Genomic DNA, 23,437 nt, shown 5'->3' with positions numbered 1-23,437 from the left:
TCATTTCCAACCATTTGCCAACACACAGCACCAGAACATTTTTCTTCCCTTTTAAACTTAATTACCAGCTGCAAACCAAAGCCAGAGGAGAAAGGCGTGTGAGGAACAGCCTTACTTTCAGGCAACACTTACACAATGACGGCTTTGCAGTGCACAGGCTCACAGTTCTAGCCTTATTGATATCAGATCTCTTCCTTCCTATAAACACTGCTTTTCCAACTGCTCCTTGGCATATCACACTGCTTTGTGGTCACAACTGGGGCAATAAGGCTATAAAATGGTGGGGTCACCACCCTTAGAGGTTTTCAAGAACCATGGAGGTGAAGCACTGAGGGACGTGGTCAGGACACCCAAGGTGCTGGTGGAACCCACAAGAGCCCAGACACCAAGGGATCCTGGGGAGCTCATGGTGCAGCTTAGGTGTGAATCAGGAGGGGAAGGTGTTCTTCCAAAGGGCCCTGGGCTTTGAGAGCCCTGGTCTTGCAAAGAGGACCCATGACTGAGTTTCAAGCTGCAGTAGAGCTGAATGCACAGCCCAACGCACCACTCGAACCCCAGAAACCCACATGTCACACTGATGGAGAATAAACAGAGCCGTGGTCAGGGAAAATAAAACGCTATAAAAAGGGAATACTGAGAGACTGTATTAATGCACGTCATGTTCATAAGCAGGCTGTGATCTCAGCTGGGACTCTCAGGCGCTACTGCAATATAAATAATAAATAATAACACAGAGCGGTGCTAGAATGCAATGGTAAGAGGAATTCTGAGAGCGGGCCAACGCGGAAATAGAGAAAACAGGAGCCAATGTGCTTAATCGGGATGCGAGCCCAGTGCCAAAAGTAATAAGAGCATCAGGGAGCCAACGCATTAGAAAAGCAACTCCAGAATGACAGGCACAGGGAGAGACTCACAAAGAACAGCAGTGTAACAGCAGAAGATGCGCAGGAAACTTGGCCAAATTGTTACAGCAGACAAACGCTGTCAATATAAAATAATGCAAAAACTTCCACTGTGCTTGGCAAAACCCCGTGCCGCTGAGAACGCCAGAGACAAACTAACCAACAGCCTGCACTGCATGTCAGTAAAACACAGCTCTGCCTGGCTGCGGGGTGGATGGGCAGAGGGACAGTGCCCCAGCACTGCGCTGCAGCCAGGGCTGTTTGCCATATCCACATTTCCTCCAGCAGAGCCCTGTCAGCAGCGTGGCAGGACCTGCCAGGGCAATCTCCCTTCGCAGCAGTCACCTGGCTAATCCCATCACAACACATCTCATCAGCGCCTGACCCGAAGGAGGAGAAAGTGACCCCGTGTTCGTAAATGCATGTGGCAAGCTTCATCTTCCCCAAGCCTCCTGGGCTCCGACCCAGGATGAAGGCTTCCCCTAATTCGCCCTGACAGGGAAGGCTGCGTTCAGCCAATTAGTGAAATCTTCAAATCTCTCTTCTCCTGACAGCGCTGGTTAGAAAGGGGTGAGCAAAGTCCTGGCGGATCTCCAGCCCATCCCGTGCCAACGCCGCGGTGCACGGCACGCTGCCTTCCCTGGGCACACGAGGGCACGGGCTCATCCCATCCTGAGAATGGAGTGTGAGATGCAGTGAGAATGGTTTTCTTGCTGGTGTCAGCATGTGAGGGCTGCGGTTAGTGGGCAAAGTGGTGATAGGTTGATGGTTGGACTTGATGATCTCAGTGGTCTTTTCCAGCCTTAACGGTGTACAAGCACTCAGCAGGGACATGGTGGCAAGGTAGAAAAGAGAAATGTTGCTTGGGACTTGGAAAGCCAGCATTCCATCCAGCAAGAGAACTCCACAAACATGGCTATCTTGGCCAGAAGAATGGAGAAGGGCCATCTCACAGAAGGTTAAGCACATGTCCAAGAGCTAAACCGAAGAGGGATGAAGGGAAGAAAGGCTGGACTTGGAGGTCTCAGTTCCTCATCCTTTGGGAATCAGAGGGGACGCCGTGTCTGTGGAAGACTGCTCAGTATTGGTTAGATGTGCAAAGCAAAGAGATGGGGAGGAACAATGCCTTGTCATGACTGCAAAGCAAGTCACAATACTTTAAGGATATTCTTTTCCAAAGTTGTACTTCTATCCTGACAACTCAAAAGCTATCACAACATAAATACAGACCCCAAAAAGGCTCCATTGTTCCTGACAATCAAAACCATATTTGCTATTTACGTTTTCTTCAAAAGTGAAATTGCTTTAATGAAGTCTCCACAAACAGAGCTCATGGAATCCACAAACATCTGGCGGAGGCTGCATTCATGTTTCCACTCTGAATTGAATTACGTCCCTTCTGTAAACAGGGATAGACAGAGGGTAATGTCTGAAATTACAATTGGGGATCGTTTCCCTGTCCTGAGAAAAGCAAGAGCTGGAATAGCAGGACAAAGCAAAGCAACACAGAATGCTGTGTGCCTGGAATATCTTCTGAGAGTACAAAGAGAAAGAAAACGTGAGAGACAGAGATACAAACCAGAAGTCCTCCATGCAGGAGATCTGTTGGTCCTTACAACACCAACCTTCCTGCATCATATTCACTGAAATCTGTAGGATCCAAATTCCTTTTCTCTGCTGGGGTTCTTAGAAAGGATGCCCGTCTTGCAAATTCCATAGGGATTGTATTACTGTGGTTCTGGAGAGGAAACACAGCCCATAGCTGCCAAGTTGAACATCTTTGACATGTGGTACATCACTCTGGGGATGGACATCACTGGCAGGAGTGGTGTGCTGCAGGATCGCTCCTGAGGGCTTGGCACCCCACCTCTGGATCCAGATACATCCAAACCCAGCTCTCTGCTGTGCCAGCTGACCTCTGCCTTGGGAACTGGATCCAGCTCGGCTCTTGCTTTTATGACCACGATAATAAATATCTCCTTCATCCCTCCTGCTGATACAAGTGGAGCTGAAAATGGCCTGGTCAGGTATGTCCTCCCTTTGGCTCAAGGACTTCAGACCAAGAGAGATGTAAGAAGCTGAGGAGGACTGAACTAGATGAACGTTATGGGTCCTTTCCAGTTTGGGTTGTTCTATGATTGCATGACAGGAGTGAGCTTTGCACAAGCCAGGAGCCCAACACTGCAGTGATGCAGCTGCTGCCATGAGGACACACTCAGTGCTGACAGCAGGGCACTCCTGCCCCAGCACACACCAGAACCTCTGGCAGACATACCCAGTGTGCTCCCACCTCTCCCACAGCCTGCACAGCCGGCAGCCTGGGATTCATTCAGAAGGCATTTCCCGTTCAGCTCCCTGCTGCACTTTTACCTTGAGATATTTTCCATCGTCCACTCAACGCCTCCCACAGTGGAATGCCTCCACTTTCTCATCCATCTGCTCATGGAGAGCCCGGACAGCTCAAATGATTGCTGTGTAGCACACAGAAACCTGGCTCCCAGAGGCACTATGAGAGCAAGGACACAGGGAACTTCCTCTGATGGGAGCAGTGGTGAAGATGTTCTGCCCAGCCATGAGCTCAAAGCTGAACCCCCATACACATCTGCTGGGCTTAGATGTCATCGGTGCCATTCTAGCTGTTCTTCTAAAGCATAGAGATGTTCCAGAGCACATAACTGCAGCTATAGTGCTTTCTAGCTGGTTATTCCATTTCCTTTTGCCGGTCCCAGCTATTCAAATGGAGTATTAGCTCTGGTATATGGAAACATATACAGCCCTGGGATGTCCTGAATTCCCCAGGCAGGGGTTGCAGCAGAAGCAGAGTCTGGGGATGAGCAAAATGTTTAGTTTACTTCAGCCTACGTCTTTGAAAACGAAACATGGAAACAGATATCACAAGGTCCTTGGAGAGAGAAATGCAAAACATGTTGTTACTGGGGCCTTCAGCAGAATACATGCGTGCTTGTTATTAATACTTTGTAAAGCAGCTGGATAAGGGGAAACAACCCACAGCAGAGATGCTCCTGCAATGAATGTCCCGTTGAAGAAGAAGAAAGACTGAGGAGCTCAGTGGGAAGCGAGCTGGAGGACATAGCCAGGAAAACAAGCAGCTTTGGCAGGTCTGGAGGTCATTCTGCTGTCGGCTGTCACCCAAATGGAGCAGGAAGAACTACAGTGAGTTGATGCTGAGTGTTTGTGAAATATTCACCCAGTGTAACATGCACTCATAGCACTGTCAGCAGTGCTTGGCAGCACCGTGCCCCAGTGCCAGGCTGGGGGGCAGGCTGTCCCCAGGCAGGGCAAGGGTTCACACGTGCTTTATGCTGGTGCTGCTAGATACACATGGATAAAGACAAGGCCTTGTGTTATGGGTAGGAAAAACACACAGGAAAACACTTGCCACACTTGTAAATGACAGTGCCAAACACATTCCTGACAGCCCTGCAGAACACAGGCGCCTTTCCCCGTCCTTTACATGTACTCTTTCCCCCAGCTGTGACCCACCCTCAGGTGACCAAATCTTCACCATCCTCACCAGAAGCATCCATGAACCCTGCCTGACACTGCAGGGGACCGGGACAGGCTGAACTCCTTTCACAATAGCACTCCTGGACAAACTTCTGTTCACCCCCATCACATCCAGCACAACATGGGGCCATCACCTTTCATCCTACCGCTGTTCCACAGGAGCAGAGGCCGACCCCACCTCACCACAGCTTCTTTCGAGGATTGCAGGGAGTGATGAGGACTCCCCTGAACCTCCTCTGCTCCACATGGAGCCATCCCAGCTCCTTCAGCTGCTCCCCACAGCGCTGCACTCAGACCTCTCCCAGCTCCATTGCCCTTCTGTGGACACACTCCAGGGTTTCAATGTCTTTCTTGCCCTTCTTGATTCCCCTTCCAAAGGCCAAAAGAGAAGAGGCACTGCAGCCTGCAGGGAGCACTTACCCGACGGCCCTTCACCCCTCTGATCCCTGGTGCACCGCGGGCTCCTGCCGGACCCTGCAGGGAGAGGGAACACAGTGAGGACATGGGAGGTGGGCAGGTGATACCCCATATCCCCCCATCAGCCACAGAGCCCCTACCAGCAGGTGGGCTCCTGAACTCCTGCCAACCCACAGCCGCATCTTCTTGGCTGTAAACAGCCTTTTCCTGAACTCACTGATTGTGTCTCAGTTATCGAGAATTAAGGCCAAGCTTTCTGGCTGAGCTCTGTACGCTTGAGATGTCTGTGTAAATGGTACGACTTGAGCATCCAGTTAGTTGAGCATCCAGAATTCCCTCCACAACTATTAAAAGCAGCTGTTGCTCCGTGTCGGCACAGAACATCATCATAACCAGGACGTTTTCTTCACTCATCCAAATACAGAATCAGACACCTCATGTTAGGTATCCAAGTTTGCCTTTTTCAGCCAAGCTCTGCTTTTATTTTTGAGCATTTGTTGCCCTGTGAATGCTGCACAAATATCCATGCTGGCAGACAGATACTGCTTTCATTCAGACTATTGGTGTCCCTCTCACCCTTATAGAAAAGCTTCGAGTTTTCTTTGTTCTCTCTTGATTCAATAAGTACATATGGGAAATACAGAAGAAAATCTAAGAGTTTTCTTCGGTCACAGCATGTATCAGATTCAGATATGAGGGATGTGTTCAGTTAATAGGACTTATGTCTATAGTACAACTTAAAAATCTATATTTGCATTTGGTGCCTTTCTGCTGTCAGAAAACCTCAGAATGACACACTCATACTCTCTCAAAAATTCCACATCAACTTTGCTATTTATATGTTAATAGTTTCTGCCAACCTTCAACCCTGAGAGCTCCACCAAGGAGCAGAACAGAGCTGGGCTGTGATCTCCCAACTGCCTCTATGACTGCCGCTCATAGGGATCTTACTTTTGGAGCTGAGTTATTCTGCATGGCGTGCACGTCCAGAACACAAACACTGAGCTGTTCATGCTCAAAATGGAAAGGTTGGTTTATGGCAACTTTACTTCTAATCTCAGTAAATCTCCCTTTGGCTGGTGAGGTCAGTAGTGAGTGGCAAGGCAAGCAGTGGATGTGTTAGAAGCCTGCTTTATAGAGATTTCTATGATAAACACATGCTGAAATGAAATTCTTTGTTGGTATTTGGAATATCCTACTGAAAGACTCGGGCTATCCCAAGTAGCTTATTAAAAGATTAATTGGGATGGCAAAACGTGGAGAGCAGCAATTAGATACCATGCTGGGAATGTGAAATAAGTATTACAGAAGATGAGTAACCTTTAGTTACCTTTGTGTATATACATCATCTTTAAAACCACAAACTAACACAGAAAGTATATCATGGCAGTGAGCAGGGAGAGGGAAAAGGAATTCAGAACCCTCAGTGAGCTGAAATCAAGGGCAGAATCTCCTACCACCAACAACACCTTTCCTTCCCATTCACCCTCTGCTGAATTAATCAGGCTCACTGGATAGCTTCCTCCTGAGGAGCATAACAGCTGAGGACAAATAACAACAACATGCCACAGGTCTGGCTTCAGAAGCGAATAATGAAGGGTTGTTTGGTGGAGGAACAGGAAGAAACAGCTGCAGTTAATAAGAGCAGGGATTTAATATTAGCGGATTATTTGATTTGCTGGCTTTGCTGGGAAGTTTGACTTATTGAATTATGACTTTTTAAAACGCAGCCTTGGAGGAAACATTTTGCTTGGATGAACCTGTTGGTTGTTTGCCTGCAGGAGAACAGGGCACTGAAGGAAGTGGAAGGACCACTGCCGCTGCTGGGCACTGAGCATCCCCATGCTCCTGCATTGGGCAGAGCTGCCACGAGGCTGATGACCAATTCAAATTCGAATCAGCTGAGACACAGTTGTTTGACTCAACACAAGAACACCCAGGATATGGATGCTGACTGCTGCTATGCACTGTTACAGGGATGGCAAACTTTACTTACTGCTGGTCCAGGGATTCCGGGAAAACCCACTGCTCCTGGTATTCCAGGGTGCCCCTGCAAGGGAAGGAAGAATATCTGGTGTAAGTCCCTGCAATCTGCCCAGCTCTCCAAGTGAGAGGTACACTGTACAGAAGCCAGGATGCTAAGGAAAAGGTCATTGTGGAATCACAGAATCCTTAAGGTTGGAAAAGATCTTTAGGATCAAGCCCTAACCATTGATCCACCCCACCATGCCACATGTCCCTCAGTGTTCTATCTATGGATCTGGAACACCTCCTGGGATGCTGTACCCACCACTCCCCAGCAGTCTGTGCCAACACAGCACCACTCTTTCTAAGAAGAAATTCCCCTGATATCCAGTCTGAATGTCCCCTGGCACAGCTTGAGGCCTGCAGGTAATCCTTTGGGTGTCTCCATTTGATACAACACGTGCTCAGCAGTGGAGATGCAGAACACACATAGAAGCCCAATGGCTCTTTGCAGGGGAGACTAAGGCTGGGGAATGGCAATACCTCAATAAACAATCAAATGGCATCCCCATCCTACAGAGACAGGAAGGATTTCAGCTATTCTCATGCAAACCCAAAGACCAGGATCCTTTATCCTTCCCATAGGACAGACAGAGGGGCAGCAGTGAGAGCGAGAGAATGCAGACTTACTCCTTACCATCGACCCCTTGTCTCCAGGAGGGCCTGGGGGTCCCACTGAGCCACGGTCACCCTGGGAGAGACAAAGGTTTGGGAGAGAAAGTGAGGAATTGTGATCTACACGTGATGATCTACAGCAATGAAATGAACAAAAGATCCCCACACTGCAGTCTGTGCTACCAGATTTCTAGCAGAAAGGCTTCTGGCACAGAACACAAATCATCCTTTTTCTGCTATCCACCTCATCAGAGTAGATAACGGACAAGTGTGAGCCAACCTTGTGTATCCCAAGAGATGTGTCTTCAAACATTTGGCACTGAAATAAATAACATACCCCACCTGCAGAAGGTGTCACTTCTCCAAGCACACCCTTGGCCAAGGATAGGGAAGGCTATGATGCTTGCAGACAGAAGGCCACTGGTCATCATTGACCACTGGTGTGTGGCTCTGGCAATGGGATCTCAACTGCTTCTTTTTTGGGGACAGCAGCAATTCCCACCACCACTGCCCCCACAGCCCTGGCAATGCACAGGGAATTAGGTGTGTAATACTTGTGTGCTTGGGGGGATGAGGAAGGAGGAGTCAGCAAATGCTGCCAAGTAGTTTACGCCCAAATTCTGACCTACCTTCCAGCAGTTATACTGTAAGGGGAAACATTTTCTGGGCTCTAAGCATCTTATTAAACACAAGCTCCAGAGTGTGTGTTGTCACCAGTTGGCCCTTGTAAACCAACATACTTTTTTTTTTCCCTGTGAATGTATGGATTTTATTAAGTACGTATTAACTGTATTGTTCTCTTTGATAATCTTTGGATCCTACTGGCTTCAGTCTTAAGTTTTGCAGCTCTCAGGGTAGAGATTGCTGACTCAGCTCTGTCTAACGAAAGCACATTTCCCACTTCATTTAGCTCGCAGCAACATAGTAAGCTGCAGGACGCTATGCCAACTGGAGGCCTGGTTGAGGTTTTGATTTGATGATAGCTATTTTTGTCATCTCTAAGTTTGTGTTGGTAGAGAAGGAGAAGCCTGATAGGAATCGCAGCTGTGCTGAGGATCTCCTAGGGCAGACTTTCAAAGGGTTTGCCTTGACACCAATGTAACACGGCCATGTACAGAGTCAGTCTGCAGCAGGAGGATAGCTCACGTGGTCATTGGCATGGGAGTCAGTAGGACCAGATGGGAATTTACTTCCCGCATCTCCTGCATGGCAGACTCCTCATTCCTCACTTAATTCAAGGCAGCAGATACAGCTCTCTCAGTCACTGACAGACAGCGACTCAGACGCTCCACAGCTTTATCCCTGTTTTCCTTCTGTAAAACACAGCTCACACCACATCCTCCCTTTTACTCCTTGAGTGCTTTGACACTTTGGACTGAGCTTGATTCTGCTGCTGCCCTGACACAGTGAGAGCACAGGGCTGCTGCAGGCAGCAATGAAATGCACCTACAGCAAACACAATGTAATGTCACAGAGGTGGGACATCCCTACCCAGAGCTTGGAGGGATAAAAGAGAGGGAGAGCTGAGGTGTGGAATGCGTCATTTTACACCCTAAGGGAAATAAAATGAATTAATGGGCATTTACTTCTTTCTTATAGAAAATAAAGTCTTTTTTTCCTCCTGGAAGAAGCAGGTATCAGTACTGCACAGCAGAGGGCACCAGCCCTTAGCAGCGTGCCCAACACAACCACTGGGCAGGCAGACAGCAAGGGGTTGGTTAAATGAAAAGGGGAGGGGGTTTGGAGCAGCCTTTGCTTGGGCATGTGTCTGCACTCTCATTCTGCCTCTGAGAATTTGGTGAGCCCCCTGTTGAGCACAGGCTCAGCCCTGGTTCTGTATGCCCCTAATAACAAGGCAGCAAGCACATCTCTGCACACATCTGCAACCTGGTCCCCTTGACCAGGAACCAGGGCTGATGGCTCCTTTAATTCAGTCCCTTCATTCCCAGGAAAGGAAAAAAGAACAATAACAGCAACAAAAAGCAGAACTGACTGTCAGACACAACATATCTGGCAGATTATGAATGAATACAACTTAAAAGAAATGGTGTTTTCAAAGGATATTTGACAGCCTCTCCTTAGAGGGTAAACACACGCTAATGTGCCTGGCCCAAGACTAGCTCAGACACCCTGGACATGCTGCATTCCCAGCTGGGTGTTGCACAGACAATTAAACCTCTGCAATCCTCCCCTGTCCCAGTCTCCCTCATCCTGCAAAAGTCAGAGCAACTGATTCACTGCCAGCAATCTTACCTTTTCTCCCACTATTCCAGGCTCCCCTACTGGACCAATGAATCCCATTAGACCCTAAGGAATGAGAAAAGCACAATTAATTCTCGGTTCTACTTGCTGGAAAGTAAACAATTTCTTTGGTCTGCTTTGCTGATTGAGGCAGTCCAGCATCCCCTTTATGCTGCTCAGTGATTCCCACTGGCTCCCAGAGCAGACAGGGTGCTTCCAGCCATAGCAGCATTGAACTCCACAGCTGGTTTTGCTTTGGACCAGCTGGAACGGCAGCACTGGGATCTACGAGAGCCACAGCACACACTATAGGGGATGAGTTAAGCACATTTCCTAGAGGCCGAGCTCGTAGCGTGGCTTTGTTTTGCAAGTATTTCCCTAAATGTCAGCACAGCTTCCCCAAGAGCACCGACAGCGGGAGCTCCCGGGTTGCACACATGGGGAGTCACCATTATTTTCACTGCTGCACAGGCTAGATTTCCTCTGGGTTAATTGGACTTTTGTGCAAACTCATTTTGTCTCGGATAGTGTCACGTTATTGGGATGTTGACAGGAAATAAAGGTCTGAGGGGTCAGCAGGGCAGCAGATCTGTCCCACTACTCATAAACTATCTCGGGAAAATAACCCCAAAAATGGGCTAATCAGGATTAGTCAGTATTTAACGGCATTTTGGACAATGAAGAAAACACAGACCTGCTGATAAATAGGGAGATGGAAACATGCCACTTCAAGCTCAGGTTCTGGAGCACTGATGTACAGCATCCTTCCTACCAACTTAGTGGGTTTCTGGCTCTGGAGATGTAAAGAATTGTCCTCTGTGCCACCATCAGCTCTCACTATGAAGTCCTCATGATTTTGTCCCCAATCTCAGCAATGGTCATTTGGGAGACAGATATCTCTAGTTAGTTAATCCAGTGAGTTTTGGGAGGCAGCCTGAGTGCTTCTGGGTGCTGAGCAAGGCATGGACAGGATGCATTGTCCATTGGTATTGCCTGGATGTGAACTCCAAATGCCAAGAGACTTCATGCGTTAATGTTCTTCCTATGGTACAATTAAATGCCACCCTTTGAGCATCACTGAAGACAGGACAGTGCAGGCCCACTGGGACAGCAGGCAAATGCTCAGCATCTGCATAAGCAAGGTTACCACTGGGTGGCATTGCTGAAGGCTGCTGAATCAATTACCCATCCAATTAGGCACAAGTGCACATACTTAGCTGATAACTGCTGCATGTCACTGAATATTTAGATAGAAGGACCAGAAGAGTCACTGGTGGCCAACATTAAACCAAAGCAAATGCGAACAGTGGATGCTACACCAAAATGGCTGCAGCATGATGTATTTTAACAGGTTCCTGAGGTTGGAAAAGAAGCCCTGCACCACACACAGCTCCAGGCAGTGCCATGTAACGGTGCACATGAAGTCCCAGCAGCGGTGGCTGCACAGCACATAGGCAAGAATGTAAAACATTTATATGAGATGGAGGGTTCAGCATATTGCTGTGATTCCGGCTGCGTGCCCCAGCCAAGGGCACGGTGGAAAAGGGATGGAGATTGTTAAAACATTGCTTGGGGCTTTGGGGGATGGAAAGGGGGAAACTGGTGGGCTGCAATTCCTAACTCCTGTCTGGTTTTCCCCATTTATTCTCCAACGCTGCCATAATTAAACCACCCCCCCGCCTCCCCTTGCTCTCATCAACAGAGAGCAAGTCGGCACTGAAGCCCTGCATAAATCATTGCCTATGTGAGAGAAAGGATGGAACGGCATCGCAGCGTGAGCGGGGTCTCCCGGGGACGGCACCGCCAGTCGCTCCCAGCAGGATCCGATCCTGGCCTTTCTGTTTTACTGGTTCGCCAGAACTCAAAACAAAACAAAGCAGGGACAAAGGGCGGGAGGGAGTCAATGTACAATCCTCCCATTCAGATGAAAGAAAGGGAAAGTAAAACAGTAAATATTGCATTTAAGGGAGGACGCTCTGACCCGCATAGAGAAGCCATGCGGTTTAACCCTCTGCACACTGGAGCTCAGTCATAATGCAGGGCTGCACTGTGCTCCACTCTGGGATGTGGGTGAAAGGAACACGTGCCCTTGAGCACCAATGAATCCCTGAATGGGGATTGGAAAGATGCTGGAGGGAAAGGTGAATGCATTGGGAAGGCGCTGTGCAATTCTCTGCCCTGTGACCCATCCACTCCCACCTCCACGTGTCAGATCCCACCTGCAGAACTGATGCACCTCTGTCCTTTGTGTGAGCACTGCAAAGAAAATCCGTTGCAGAGAGAAGTGATGGTGCTGATTTCCTTTGACAAATTACTCCAGAGTAATACCGGCTATCTGGGCAATATGCTGCCTCCAAGGAAGACATACCCCATGGGACTGCTGTTATCTGCTCTTTTCAAAGGTGTGTGATGGGGACATGGCCATAACATTGCCACATGAGCTTCTGTTATAGGAGGAAGGACTCCAAAAGCTTTTCTGCCATGACAAAACCTCATTCTCATGAAGGAGGTGGGTCATCCTTAGTATTTTTCAGCTGGCAAAGACCTCGGCTGGTATTTTCATCCTCTAGTGCAGAGCTGGTGAGTTCATCAGTGTGCCATCTCAAGTGAGATCAACCTGCTCGGTGTTCCAAGCTCTGGGAAGGCAGGCTGGTGGCTCTTCATCATATTATTGTCTCCATATGCTGGCAAGGAAGGGTTAAATCATACATTTTCAGGGTGCAGGAGAACTCAGCAGCTGGAGTCCCTCCAGCATCTGAAGGCAGCAAGCATCTTATGAATGCAATTCCCAAGTCAGCGTCCTTGCAATGGAAAAACAACGTATCAGAGAGTGCCCCGTGGATTAAATACTCCTCTTCTTAAACAGAGCTCAACAGCCACTGGAAGCCTTACAGAAATGCCTGTGTTTGCCTAAAGAGGTGTCCACGTGAAAAGAGCTCCAGTGGGATGGATGGCAGATCTTTCTGCATGCTGCCCTGCTGAGCATTTCCAGCCAGATGGGACTGCAGGGAGGTCTGCACGGCAAGTCTGGAGCATCTGAGCACCAAGATCTCCAAGGAGAAAACAGGGATAAGCTGAAGGTTACAACACCGAGCGACCTTGTAAGCTCAACCCTCAGAGCTCTGCAAAAACCAGCCCTGCATCACCACCAAACGCTGGTGCTCAGGTGCAGGAAGGAATGAGAAGGCAACACTCCAGCGTTGTCCAGCAAAGGTGTGATGGGAAGGGAAGTTATTTCTCGCTAATCTGGCATGACATTTTTGTTCTAACGACTTAACTGGTATGGAAATGGAAATTCTTTCTGGGTGATATTTCTAGACAGAGACTAATTGACTAAGAATAAAAGAGGCAGCTTTCATACCACCATGCTGGTCTTGGTGTCAGCGGAGGCCAGCTGTGTTTTCTTTTCAGTGAACAGTGCCTACAGTTTTCATCCAAGGTCAGTCCTGAGGGACATTAAAGCATAACAATCCCAACGATGGCTTGTCTTTCAACATCTTGTTCAAGTTCTTAAGGCACTTCTAAGCATTCATCTTTAGCTGTGATACAATAGGTGCCTCCTGAGAACGGAGGTAGGCACTGCCAGAGCCAGCTGTTTTTTGCCACAAGTTCTTCTCTCACCGGGACCTGGACCTGATATCCTTGACTTCTACTGAAGCTTTGGTACTGAAAAGCATAGAATCCATTGTGGCACCACCATCCTTGCCAGGGCCAGATGCTGTGGTCATGTAGGAATGCAGAGAACACGTCGGAGGCTCCGTGGCTGCAATTTCAGGGATGGTGGTGGACAACTTGGTAGGTTTCAATCACAGAGACATGGGGATGATTGTTTCTTTTTCCTTGATGCCTGTGGTTACCCTGAAGCCGACAGGGATGATGAATGTCCCCCGGTAACCCAGCAGAATGTTCTCTCTTGCGGTACAGTGAAATGCAGCTCAGTGTCAATCTTACCCAGTGCTGCCTCCTCTGAAAGCAGTTCAGCACCTCAGGGCAGAGATGCTTCAAACCTATATAAGCAAAGCTGGGAATTTCCCTTTTGGGAACAAGAGGAATAGGCAGAAATCTGTAATCTATTCAATTTCCATGCCTTCATCTTTAGAAGCACAGCCATTCCTATGTGCTATAGTGAACCGTGACTTTATCAGACTGCATATGTGAATACACCCAGTTTATCACAGACCCCATGGCCACTGTCAGTGCTGTTCACCAGGAGCTTCAGCCTCTCTACATGACATGTCTCCCATATCTGGAGCATCAGGAGCACAGCCAGGTGGAGGTAGCCAGAAACCCCCAGCTTCCGTCCTCTGCCTGCACCCCTATCACCCAGGACATTCTGAACACAGGAGATCATCAAACAGACATGCAAACAAGCACTTTACCTGCTCACCAACTTTCCCCGGCCGGCCGTTGTTTCCTGGCTCGCCCTGTGTCACAAGAAGAGAAGGGGGAATTGGTTACTCAGAGCTCCCAGTCAGCCCCTCAGTGAGCACACACAGCAAGAAGCTACATCTTACAAAGCTCCCTTAGCTTTCAAAGATCACTTGAAACACAAGCTGCCTGTCTTCCTGTAGCACAGGCCATCCCTGGGTGATTATCCTCATGGTTAACGAGACATGAGTTGTCACTGGGGGACCTCTTGAAGCTGGGAGGTTTCTACCCATATCATTTATATCAGAACAACTGAGTAAAGCAACAGCCCAAACACATCAGCCAAAGGAAGAGAGTAGGAAAGGACCACGATTAACCTAAGGATCTGAGCATCATCTGGTGAAAGCAAGAGTATGTGACACTGTGGATAGGAGCCGTGCCTGAGTGACATAAGGGATGTAAGAAACTCTCTGCTAATGGAAAGAACAAAGAATAATAAAAAGCAACACAAATACTCCCAGGCAGTGATGACCTTGCTCCTGCTCTTGCAAAATCTCAACCATAGGCACATTACTGTCACACAGAGCATGAAAACCACAAGAACGACCCACATGAGCTAAATCATAGTGTAGGATCAGAGAAATTCAGAGAATGAGAAAAATGAGGGGTGAAGAGGAAAACAAGAGGAAGGGGAGCATTTCAGATCTGCCAAGGATATAGGGGCAGCGCTGAAAGCCAGCACCGTGTCCTGGATGGGCCATCCAGAGGCCACTCACCACTAAGCACTATTGTCTCCGGGTGATGGCAGCTGTATTTTCTCAGTGGGCAGATACTCCAGACACGCTGCCAGACCACATTTTTGCTATTTACTGTTTGAAGAGGTTGTTTTTGTTGGGTTCTCTCTTTCCTTTCGAGTGCGGGTTTGTGGAGTGGGCTGCTCTGGGATACCTCCTGCTGCTTATTAGGCAGCAGGGATAGAAATGATGTGCATTGTTTTAAAACAAAAACGTGGAGAAACAATGGAAAATAAGATGAAGTGATTGGGGGGGAGATGTTCATATCAAAAGAGGAACGCTCTTATTTATAATAAGGCAGATGGCTTAAAAAATGCATCACCATACTTTTAGGTGAAAGTATCAAGTGAGATCTGAGACCCCAAAATTCAGTGAAAAAGATAAACCTGTTTCTCCTGTGCTCTCTGAACCGAACACCCTGGGCTTGGAGAATGGTGAGGGTGAGAACAGGGACATCCCTCTATCTGTTCTTTCTTCCGCTCACTGCTTCTCTGACCACAAACAAACACGTTGCTCACCTTGGGACCATCAGGACCAGGTCTTCCTGGAAATCCCTTCCGGCCAGGTCGACCCTGAAATACACATAAGAATAATAAATATAAAAAAGCAAAATAATAACACTCCTGTAACTTCCCTGGGTTACAGCAGCGTGCCTATAAAAACCCATACGACAATGCTCAGCTTGGAAGCAATGCTCCTGTGTCTCAATTCCACTGCTAAACATCACATCAGAAACATCATGCATGGACTATAATCAACCAAGCCAAGAGCCTTCATAATGACCCTTCATACTGATCCTTCCCTCTAGCTAGGACAGCGCTCGTGTTCTTCCATAGACTGTCTTAACCATATCTGTTGTGTTGCTCCAAGATAGGAACAGAAGTGTCTACTAGAAAAGCAGGGGAAATATAAAATACTTATTTCCTGATCCACCTAGAAGCTCTCAGCACAGATTTCAATTTACAAGATATTTCACTATCGTGCAATGACAACTATGAACACAACCACCATAAAACCCTGAGCTGGCAGGCTCAGAGATACGATAATGCTCTTTTTGTTTCTCCTAACTGTGTTTCTGCAATACATCACTGTGTTCTTTGTGATGTAGATGTCAAAAATGACTCTGCTTGAGTATCTTGTCTTTTTCCTTCCTTAGTCTTTTACTCTCATTGAAAAATACTATAAATCAAAAGAACCAATCAGGGCTGCTTAGAGAAATGGATCCCTGTTGAAGTGTTTTATATAGAGAATGAACAGTAGAGGGTTTTTCAAGGTCTGAGACCTTAAACAAGTTATAAAATTGGAGTCTCACCCTGTGAAAGACTCTTCCTTGACTTTCAGCCACTCTGGATCAAGAAACTGGACCAAGCTATGGACAATACATTATTTTCTAGAAGGGCAGATGACTTCCCAAACCAGAACGTCTGAAGCTTTACATTAAATTTCATTGCAAGGTGAATGGAGTTGACAGTAACTGAGTAAATCACTGACACCCACCTCTGAACCAGGGACTCCTGATGGTCCTATGGGTCCTTCATCTCCCTGAGGTGAAAAGAAATTAAAATAATGAGCAAAGTAGTGACAAAGTCTGGACTCACCATGCAGTAAGAATGAAAGGTCTGCAGGATGAACAATGGTTAGACACAGGCTGGTTAGACACAGCTGCCACACTTTAACAACAGAGTCCCTCTGAACCCCACAGCAGGCAGCTCAGCATCTCTGAAGCTCCTCTTTCCTTGCCTCAGAAATAAAATCTGAAGTCAAGTCCTGCTGGTAAAGGCCACCCAAAATTTGACCAAAGTAAATATCAGTAGTGTGGGCTTCTCATGGCTGGATTTAGCCCATGGGATACACTGGATATGCTCACAGAACTCTACTTCATCTGATCTGGCAGTGATACGGATGCTGCAGAGCCTTCTACTCTTTTTCTTTTCCACAAAAAGAGAGTTGCAAAATTTCCCACAGAACCACTTGGCAACAGTGTGGAGGTTTCCCTTTTGCCTTCAAATGGGACTACACATGCTGCAGGACGGAGCTATCTCAAAATCTCACGCAGCGATTGGACTCAGCTTTCTCCCTTGGCTCTACACCAACTGCGATAGAATCAGATCTACAGCTTCTAGGAGACCTTCAATTAAGCTGCACAAAAATTATCTCAAGTGTCCAAAACCAACTGCCAAGAGAGAAATTAAAAGCACCCTTGGCAGCCGCTGTTCTCGCTGCTCTCATTTCAGTGGTCAAGCTGCGGTAATGAAGTGGCACGAGCTGGCAGCCTGAGGTTGGGACTGCAAGCTGGGCACCCATTTCAGCTGGCTCAGACATACACCCATACCATGGCACACTCCTAAAGGTGCAACTCACAGCCTTGGCCTGAGCTAACAGCAGCACCGTTGTGTGCTCTGATGCACATTTAAAGTCCTTCAGCACATTGAAGTCCATGTCCATGTCTTCAGGCTTACTTTTAAGCTTGCTGACTAGAGTAAATTGAAGGCAGCTTGGTCATGCCTGCATGAACCTGGAATGCAAAGCTTTGATTCCCTTTGTAAATTGCCTAGAATATTTTTCCCTCCCTATTTCAGTGCAAATAAATGAGCTAATTTGCATTAATTGCATTTAGAGGGCAAGCAAAAGAGTTCCCAGAAAAAGCCAGGATGGTCAGTGCTATTACACCGAGCTCCTGCCCATGTGTGCATGGAGTTGCATAACGTTTCCTGACTCCAGACAAACACTGGTCTGACTGAGAAGGAACTACATTGAAGCCACCACACTATAGCCATGGAAGCTGCTAGGAAGTTATTTGCAGCTCCAGGATAATCAGATCAGTGGCAATTGTCCTGTTTTAATGACTGCAAATGGAAGGAAGCTTCAGTTTTTCCCAAGCAATGAGAGGTGAAAGCTGCAGGCTCAGAGTTGCTGGGGCAAACAAATCTTTGCAGAACAGCAGTTTCAGCTGATGTGGTCTTTTTACAAACCGTATTGCACTACGAAGGGAACAGAGCCTGCAGGTCTCACAGCTGAAAGAAAACACACTTAAAAGGAGCAGAAAGCAAAAGCCAGGTCAGGGCATGTCTGTGCAGAGGGGTGTGCAGGGAAAGGGGCATTAACATCCGTTTGAAGTGTGTGTGGGTGTGGGGGAAGAGACTGGAGAAGAAATGCCAGTGCAGCATTTCAGGTCAACAGATGTCAGCAGGGACTGGAAGCAAAGGTCTCAGCGCTGCAGCCTTTGGAAGCTTCTCTGCGTGGTTCTGACTGGTAAATATAAGCATTTACTTCCAGATTCAGAGGGAATGGAGGATTTTGGATCACAGGCACCACTTCAGTGTGCATGAGTCTTCAAAATGCAATGCAATTCTCTAAACACCATGTGCTTTTGGACTGAGGATGCTCACCTCTTGTCCAGGCAGCCCTCTTGGCCCAGGTAAACCCCGCGCTCCCGGCTTCCCCTGTGAAAAGCCAAAGGAAAAGATACTCAGAAAAACAGTAACATAAGCTCAAAAAGGCCATTAGAAGAAATTCTTTCACAGCCACAGGACATCATCCAACGTCAATTTTGTTATAGGGAAAAAAAAAAAAAAGCTTTAAAAATAAAAAGCAAACGCCACTCTTGGAGGAACCTCAAGTCAAACAGCCCAAGCTGAAATGCAGCCCAAAGGGCCCTACAAGGCTTTCTGCCCACCCCCCTTTCCCACCCCTCTGTTTTTCCTGGCTGCCTCCCACCCCACACAGAGCTCTGCTCACCTTTGGACCTTCGGGGCCGTTTTCTCCTGGCGGGCCGATGTCCCCTGGGAAGCCCTGAAGAAGACAAGAAACCATTGGGGCACACATTGAGGATGTCTACAAGCAGCAGCCCTTTATGAGAGCCTGGAGGAAAGGCTGAGCGCTCAGCCATCGGGGTTGTGTGTGGGCCATCCCAAGGGAAGGCTGGAACACAATGGAGCATCTATCGGCACCGCAGCCCTCCCCGCCGCTCCCCCTCGGTCCATCCCCTTGGAAGATTTATTGCTACGAGGCTTTCCTGTCATCGAGCGGCTAAAAACGGCAATTTGGGTTTTAATTAATCTTTACGAGTCAGCACATCATCTCACTGCTCCCAGAAAGGAACTGCACGCCTCGGCGACAAAGGGCAGCAGGCTGGGAATTAGGAAAGGTGCTGACACGCTCATTAGCTGGCAGCTCCTTCCCTTTGCTGAGGACACAAAGGAATCTGTGGTTATTTCCAATAGCAACAGAGCGAGGATTGCTAAGTGGCAGCACTTGACCGAGAGCCCTTCCAGGCCCAGTAAAATACCAGAGCACTGATGGAGGGAAAGCAGAGCACCCGTTGTGCAGGAAGAGGCTCTCCAGCATCACGTGGATGTGATTTGGTTGCTTATGTGAAAGAAAGAATGTGATACGCTGGGAGAAGCTGATCCCAAATATAAGGTATCACTGCAGCAAGTCAAGAGGACACCATGGTGATTAGATAGAGCAGTGCCCATGGGGACAGACTGGGGATGTTCCAGTGCACCAGTGGCTGCATTCTGGAATCCCCCTTTACTTGAATCTTCCTTCTGCAAAATGATGGGATGTCCTGCTTTGCACTGTGCTGCAGAAAGTAGCAAAGGAAAGGTGGAAGAGGAGGTGGTGGGACGTACCTCAGGGCCAGGAGGTCCTGGAAACCCCATCGGACCCATGTCACCAACTTTTCCCTGCAGAAATCAGAAAGAAACACAGAGAGAAGTGAACTCCTGGCTGCTGGCTTTTCTGTTTAGAAGAGCTCAGCTCTGCCCAGTCGGGCGCTGGACCTCTGGAAAGGGACATCGGGGTGCAGAGGACATTTGGTTACCTACCACAGGGCCTGGTTTCCCTCGTGCCCCAGGGAGCCCAGGCAAACCGTGGCTACCCTGAAATAGAAAGAAAGATAGGATATTTCAGAAAACACAATGAAGCATGAAAAAAGACCAATTTTCCCACCTCCGGTCCTCTCCTATCATTTTTATTATCACTTATTTATATTATATCTGTTAATTATGAATAACAACAAAACTGATGAGTTGAAGCAGAGTACTCCAAATGAGAGCTATCTGAAGAGGAGAACCTTTTGGCTTGAGGAGCCAAAGATGCTGACGGCCACACAAACTACCCAGGCAAGGAACCAAAACTGATGAAGAAAGGCAAAACAATTACCTTGTCTCCTTGGAAGCCAATATCTCCTGGAAGACCTGCTCCTCCCTGGTCACCCTGGATACACACCACCAAAGAGAGTTAAAACAGACAACAGCAATGGCCAAAATGCCCAGGTTGATGATAGCAAAAAGTCTTATCACTAGTTCCATTCCACACTGTGGTGGTAAACTGTAGATCATATTCACTCTAACAATAATCCTAAGCACTGCAGGCATTTCCCAACATTGCTTCTGAACTGGAAAAAGAAACTGCAGGGAAAGAAAAATATGAATGTGCAAGCTTTGTGTTTCCATGGAAGCTGCAAGAAGAGTGGCACGTTCCTCTGGCTAACAGCAACCGTGAAGGTGGTAATATGTTTAGATTCAGTTGAGCAGAAGACTTAGTAAGTTTTTGAGCAATTGACCTTTTCTCTCATAAGGTTCTACAGCAAGGGAAACAATACTCAAGAGTCCTCCTGTTGGCTTTAGAACCACCCCACTGCCAGTATCTAGACTGGGATTTCCAGGATGGTAAGGCTGATGTATTTTGGGATGGGGTCCCTAACTTTGAGCACAGTACCTTCTAATTGAGCTCTCTGTCTCCTCTTCAGGACATTCTAAAACATTCTGACTCTGTAGACAGGAATAAGGAACCCTGTTCCTTATGGAAGGCTTTCTGGGGACAGTAGGCTATCTCGTGTTACCCTTTAGCCTTGCTTTGTGTATCAGATAACCTCCAGACGGTTCCAGTAAGGGAACAAGCCATGCAAGAGCACAGAGCTGTATGCTTATATATATGTCACATGGAAGACATACGGACTCTGCTACAGAGCCAAAGCCTACAGAGAGATGACAGAGGACACAGGAAGTCTACTCCTATTCCAGCAAGAACCACCCACGTGTTATCAAAGAGTTGAAATAATTATAACTGCTGCGGTAACTTGCTGGGGATAATGAAATTGTGAATGGTTTTGTCTTCAATTGGGAAAGATTTGTTGGACCCAACTTTTCCAGAAGGAAAATACTAAAGAAGAGCAGATTCAACGGTGGAAACATTTCATGGCTTCACGCTAAATTAGATGTGTTGGTAAATGTTCTGAGAACATTTCACTGAGCCGTCTTTCAAAACAAGGCTTTTATACAGCAAAACTGAAACGCTCCTCTTAAACAACGGTAAATGAATTTTAATCCTTTCTTTTTTTTTTCCTAAGCTTGAAGTATTTGGAGTCAAACAACCGACACTCTGCTTCATCCAAGCTACTTTCCATCTCTTCCTTTTCTTTTGGCAAAGCACGCAGATGGAAAAAATCAGCTATTTACACAGCTCCCGTGCAGATGAGCTGCAAGGATCAGAAGCAGTAGAGATGGCCAAAAGAATACTGCACCATCCAGCCCATTTTACAGCCATTGCATGATTTCTCTCGTCTTCTCTGAATTTTCCACTTCTTTTACCTAGTCCATGGCTTAAAACACCAAAATCAGCAGGCAACCAACTCTGCCAGATAGCAGCAGGAAAACAGGCTTTTTTGGAAGCAAAATTTTTGCTCTGAAATCACAGTCTTTATCACCTCTACTGAGGATGAAAATGCAAGTCTTTAGCTTTCTACAGGGACAGCGTGAGCCACCAAAGGACTCCGTTGGTGGGGATGGGATGAGGCACAATCTGAAACTGCAAAGAGGATCTGTCCATGGGGCATTGCCTGTGCTTTGTGTTTCACCTATAAAACAAAGGCAGCTCCAAAGATGCAGAGGCCCCTTTTGATGCAACGCTGCACAAAAGGCTTATGCAGTTTCATCCTAGGAAGAGGCTGACCCTCACCTTTCTTGCACTTCTTTTTATACATGAAGTCTAACTGAGTTTACCAGCTTCCTGGCACCACGATGGAGCAGCAGGGCTGCTGTGCAGTGGCTGGGCTGTTACCTCCAACTAGTCAGCTAAATTCAGCTTGGTACTCGCACCCTGAATGTCCAACACGGAAGGGAACTGCTATTTGGGACATAACCAGGCTATGAATGAGGATCTCTGCAGAGGCAGATTTGTAAGCAGTCCCTGTCTGGAAGTGTTTCAAGAATGGCAGAAGGCAGACTTTCAGACTGACAGACAGAGGGAAGAAACACACGATGCAAACAGGTTGTTTATGTTTCTGGTCATAGCCGAAAGATAGTTTTGTCTGAAGATGATGATGGAGAGTCATAATGAAGTCAAAATCAAACAAGCAGAAAAATAAAAGTAAGCAATCAGGGAAACCAGTTCAGATTTCACAACCTAAAAATAACAGCAGCAGAAACTATCAGTGACAGAACTGCATTTAGACTGTGAGCCCCAGAAAGCAGAGATTTTCCCTTCATAGTATCATAGTATCATAGTCCCTTGCTACAAACTGAGCAACTGAAGCAAGAGCAGCTGCCATTTGCATTTCTCAGTGGTACCGCAGCGTAAGCAATTAAAGCACAATGTAAACAAGCTCTAAGAGGGGATGAGTGTTTTTGCTCATAAAGCCCAAATCAGAATGAGAGGAAATAAACTGGCTTAAAGGCACAATTCACTAAAGAATCATGGGAGTCAATGAAAGCCAAGAAGGGAGTCTGTCCTGTCCAAGGCAAATGCAATGGGACAGGCAGGAAAAGAGAGAGGAAAGCTTCCATCAACCCAGCAGGGAACCTGCAAGACAGTAAAGGGCTGTTGGGGGGTGTTGGATAGTTCAGATAGTTCTGCTCTTGTGGCTGTCGTGAGAGGGAATGTGAATTATTTGTGTAACGTCATAAGAACAAATGGAGAAACAGTGGGGATAAACACAGTGGTCCAAGTAAAGTGATGGAGACTGCACTGGCCATGAAGGTTATTTTGCTATACACTGACTTAAATGCTGTCCAGTTCTGACTGAATTCAGCCATTTCTTCCAAGGAACAGACTGAAGAGATTGTGGGCTCTGGGAACTGGTGTTGAGCCAAGAAACCAGCTCCAATGTCTTAAGCTTATCCTAGAGAAGACAACTTTCTCTTACCCTCTCCTTCCTCTCAACAGAAGTAAAAAGGCAGCACTGGGGAGAAATGGGAACTGCAGACAGGAGCCCTGGCAAAGAGCTTCTGTAATGTAAGGAGTGTGGGAATAACTGGCTTGACACCACTTCCTCCATGTGCAGCTCTGGGCTGTTAAATCATTCTCTAAAAGCAAACATCTAATAAGAGAAAAAGCGTCACAAAGAAGGAGGAGAATGCAATTAATGGTCATTGTGCATTGCCTTCCTAAGCAATCAGAGCAATGACTGCACCTCCCACTCCTTTAGACTACATAAATCCTGCAGCTGAATATCTGTAGGAGGATGGTTCTCATGACAGTGAGACATTTACACACGCAGCTTCATGCTGATTTAGCTCAAGCTGCGTGTTTTTGTGCTAGCAG

The 23,437-nt window shown here is 47.3% G+C and overlaps 1 protein-coding gene across 2 annotated transcripts in view; it reads right to left on the bottom strand.

Annotated features, from left to right (window-relative positions):
* Window positions 1-23,437, bottom strand: part of LOC107321846 (collagen alpha-1(XXVII) chain-like) — a 110,001-nt gene that overhangs the window by 34,251 nt on the left and 52,313 nt on the right. For both annotated transcript variants that reach the window (XM_015879255.2, XM_015879256.2), the window contains exons 17-28: window positions 20,057-20,110; window positions 19,720-19,773; window positions 19,525-19,578; window positions 18,629-18,682; window positions 18,280-18,333; window positions 16,388-16,432; window positions 15,409-15,462; window positions 14,108-14,152; window positions 9,741-9,794; window positions 7,510-7,563; window positions 6,844-6,897; window positions 4,851-4,904 (exon numbers count right to left, since the gene is read on the bottom strand). In XM_015879255.2, the coding sequence (XP_015734741.1) occupies window positions 4,851-4,904; window positions 6,844-6,897; window positions 7,510-7,563; window positions 9,741-9,794; window positions 14,108-14,152; window positions 15,409-15,462; window positions 16,388-16,432; window positions 18,280-18,333; window positions 18,629-18,682; window positions 19,525-19,578; window positions 19,720-19,773; window positions 20,057-20,110 (630 nt within the window). The remainder of the gene's footprint in view (window positions 1-4,850; window positions 4,905-6,843; window positions 6,898-7,509; window positions 7,564-9,740; window positions 9,795-14,107; window positions 14,153-15,408; window positions 15,463-16,387; window positions 16,433-18,279; window positions 18,334-18,628; window positions 18,683-19,524; window positions 19,579-19,719; window positions 19,774-20,056; window positions 20,111-23,437) is intronic.

This window comes from Coturnix japonica, chromosome 17, assembly GCF_001577835.2.
Source record: "Coturnix japonica isolate 7356 chromosome 17, Coturnix japonica 2.1, whole genome shotgun sequence".
In the NCBI taxonomy this organism is placed as follows: domain Eukaryota; kingdom Metazoa; phylum Chordata; class Aves; order Galliformes; family Phasianidae; genus Coturnix; species Coturnix japonica.
This window is presented reverse-complemented; position numbering and strand designations above follow the sequence as displayed.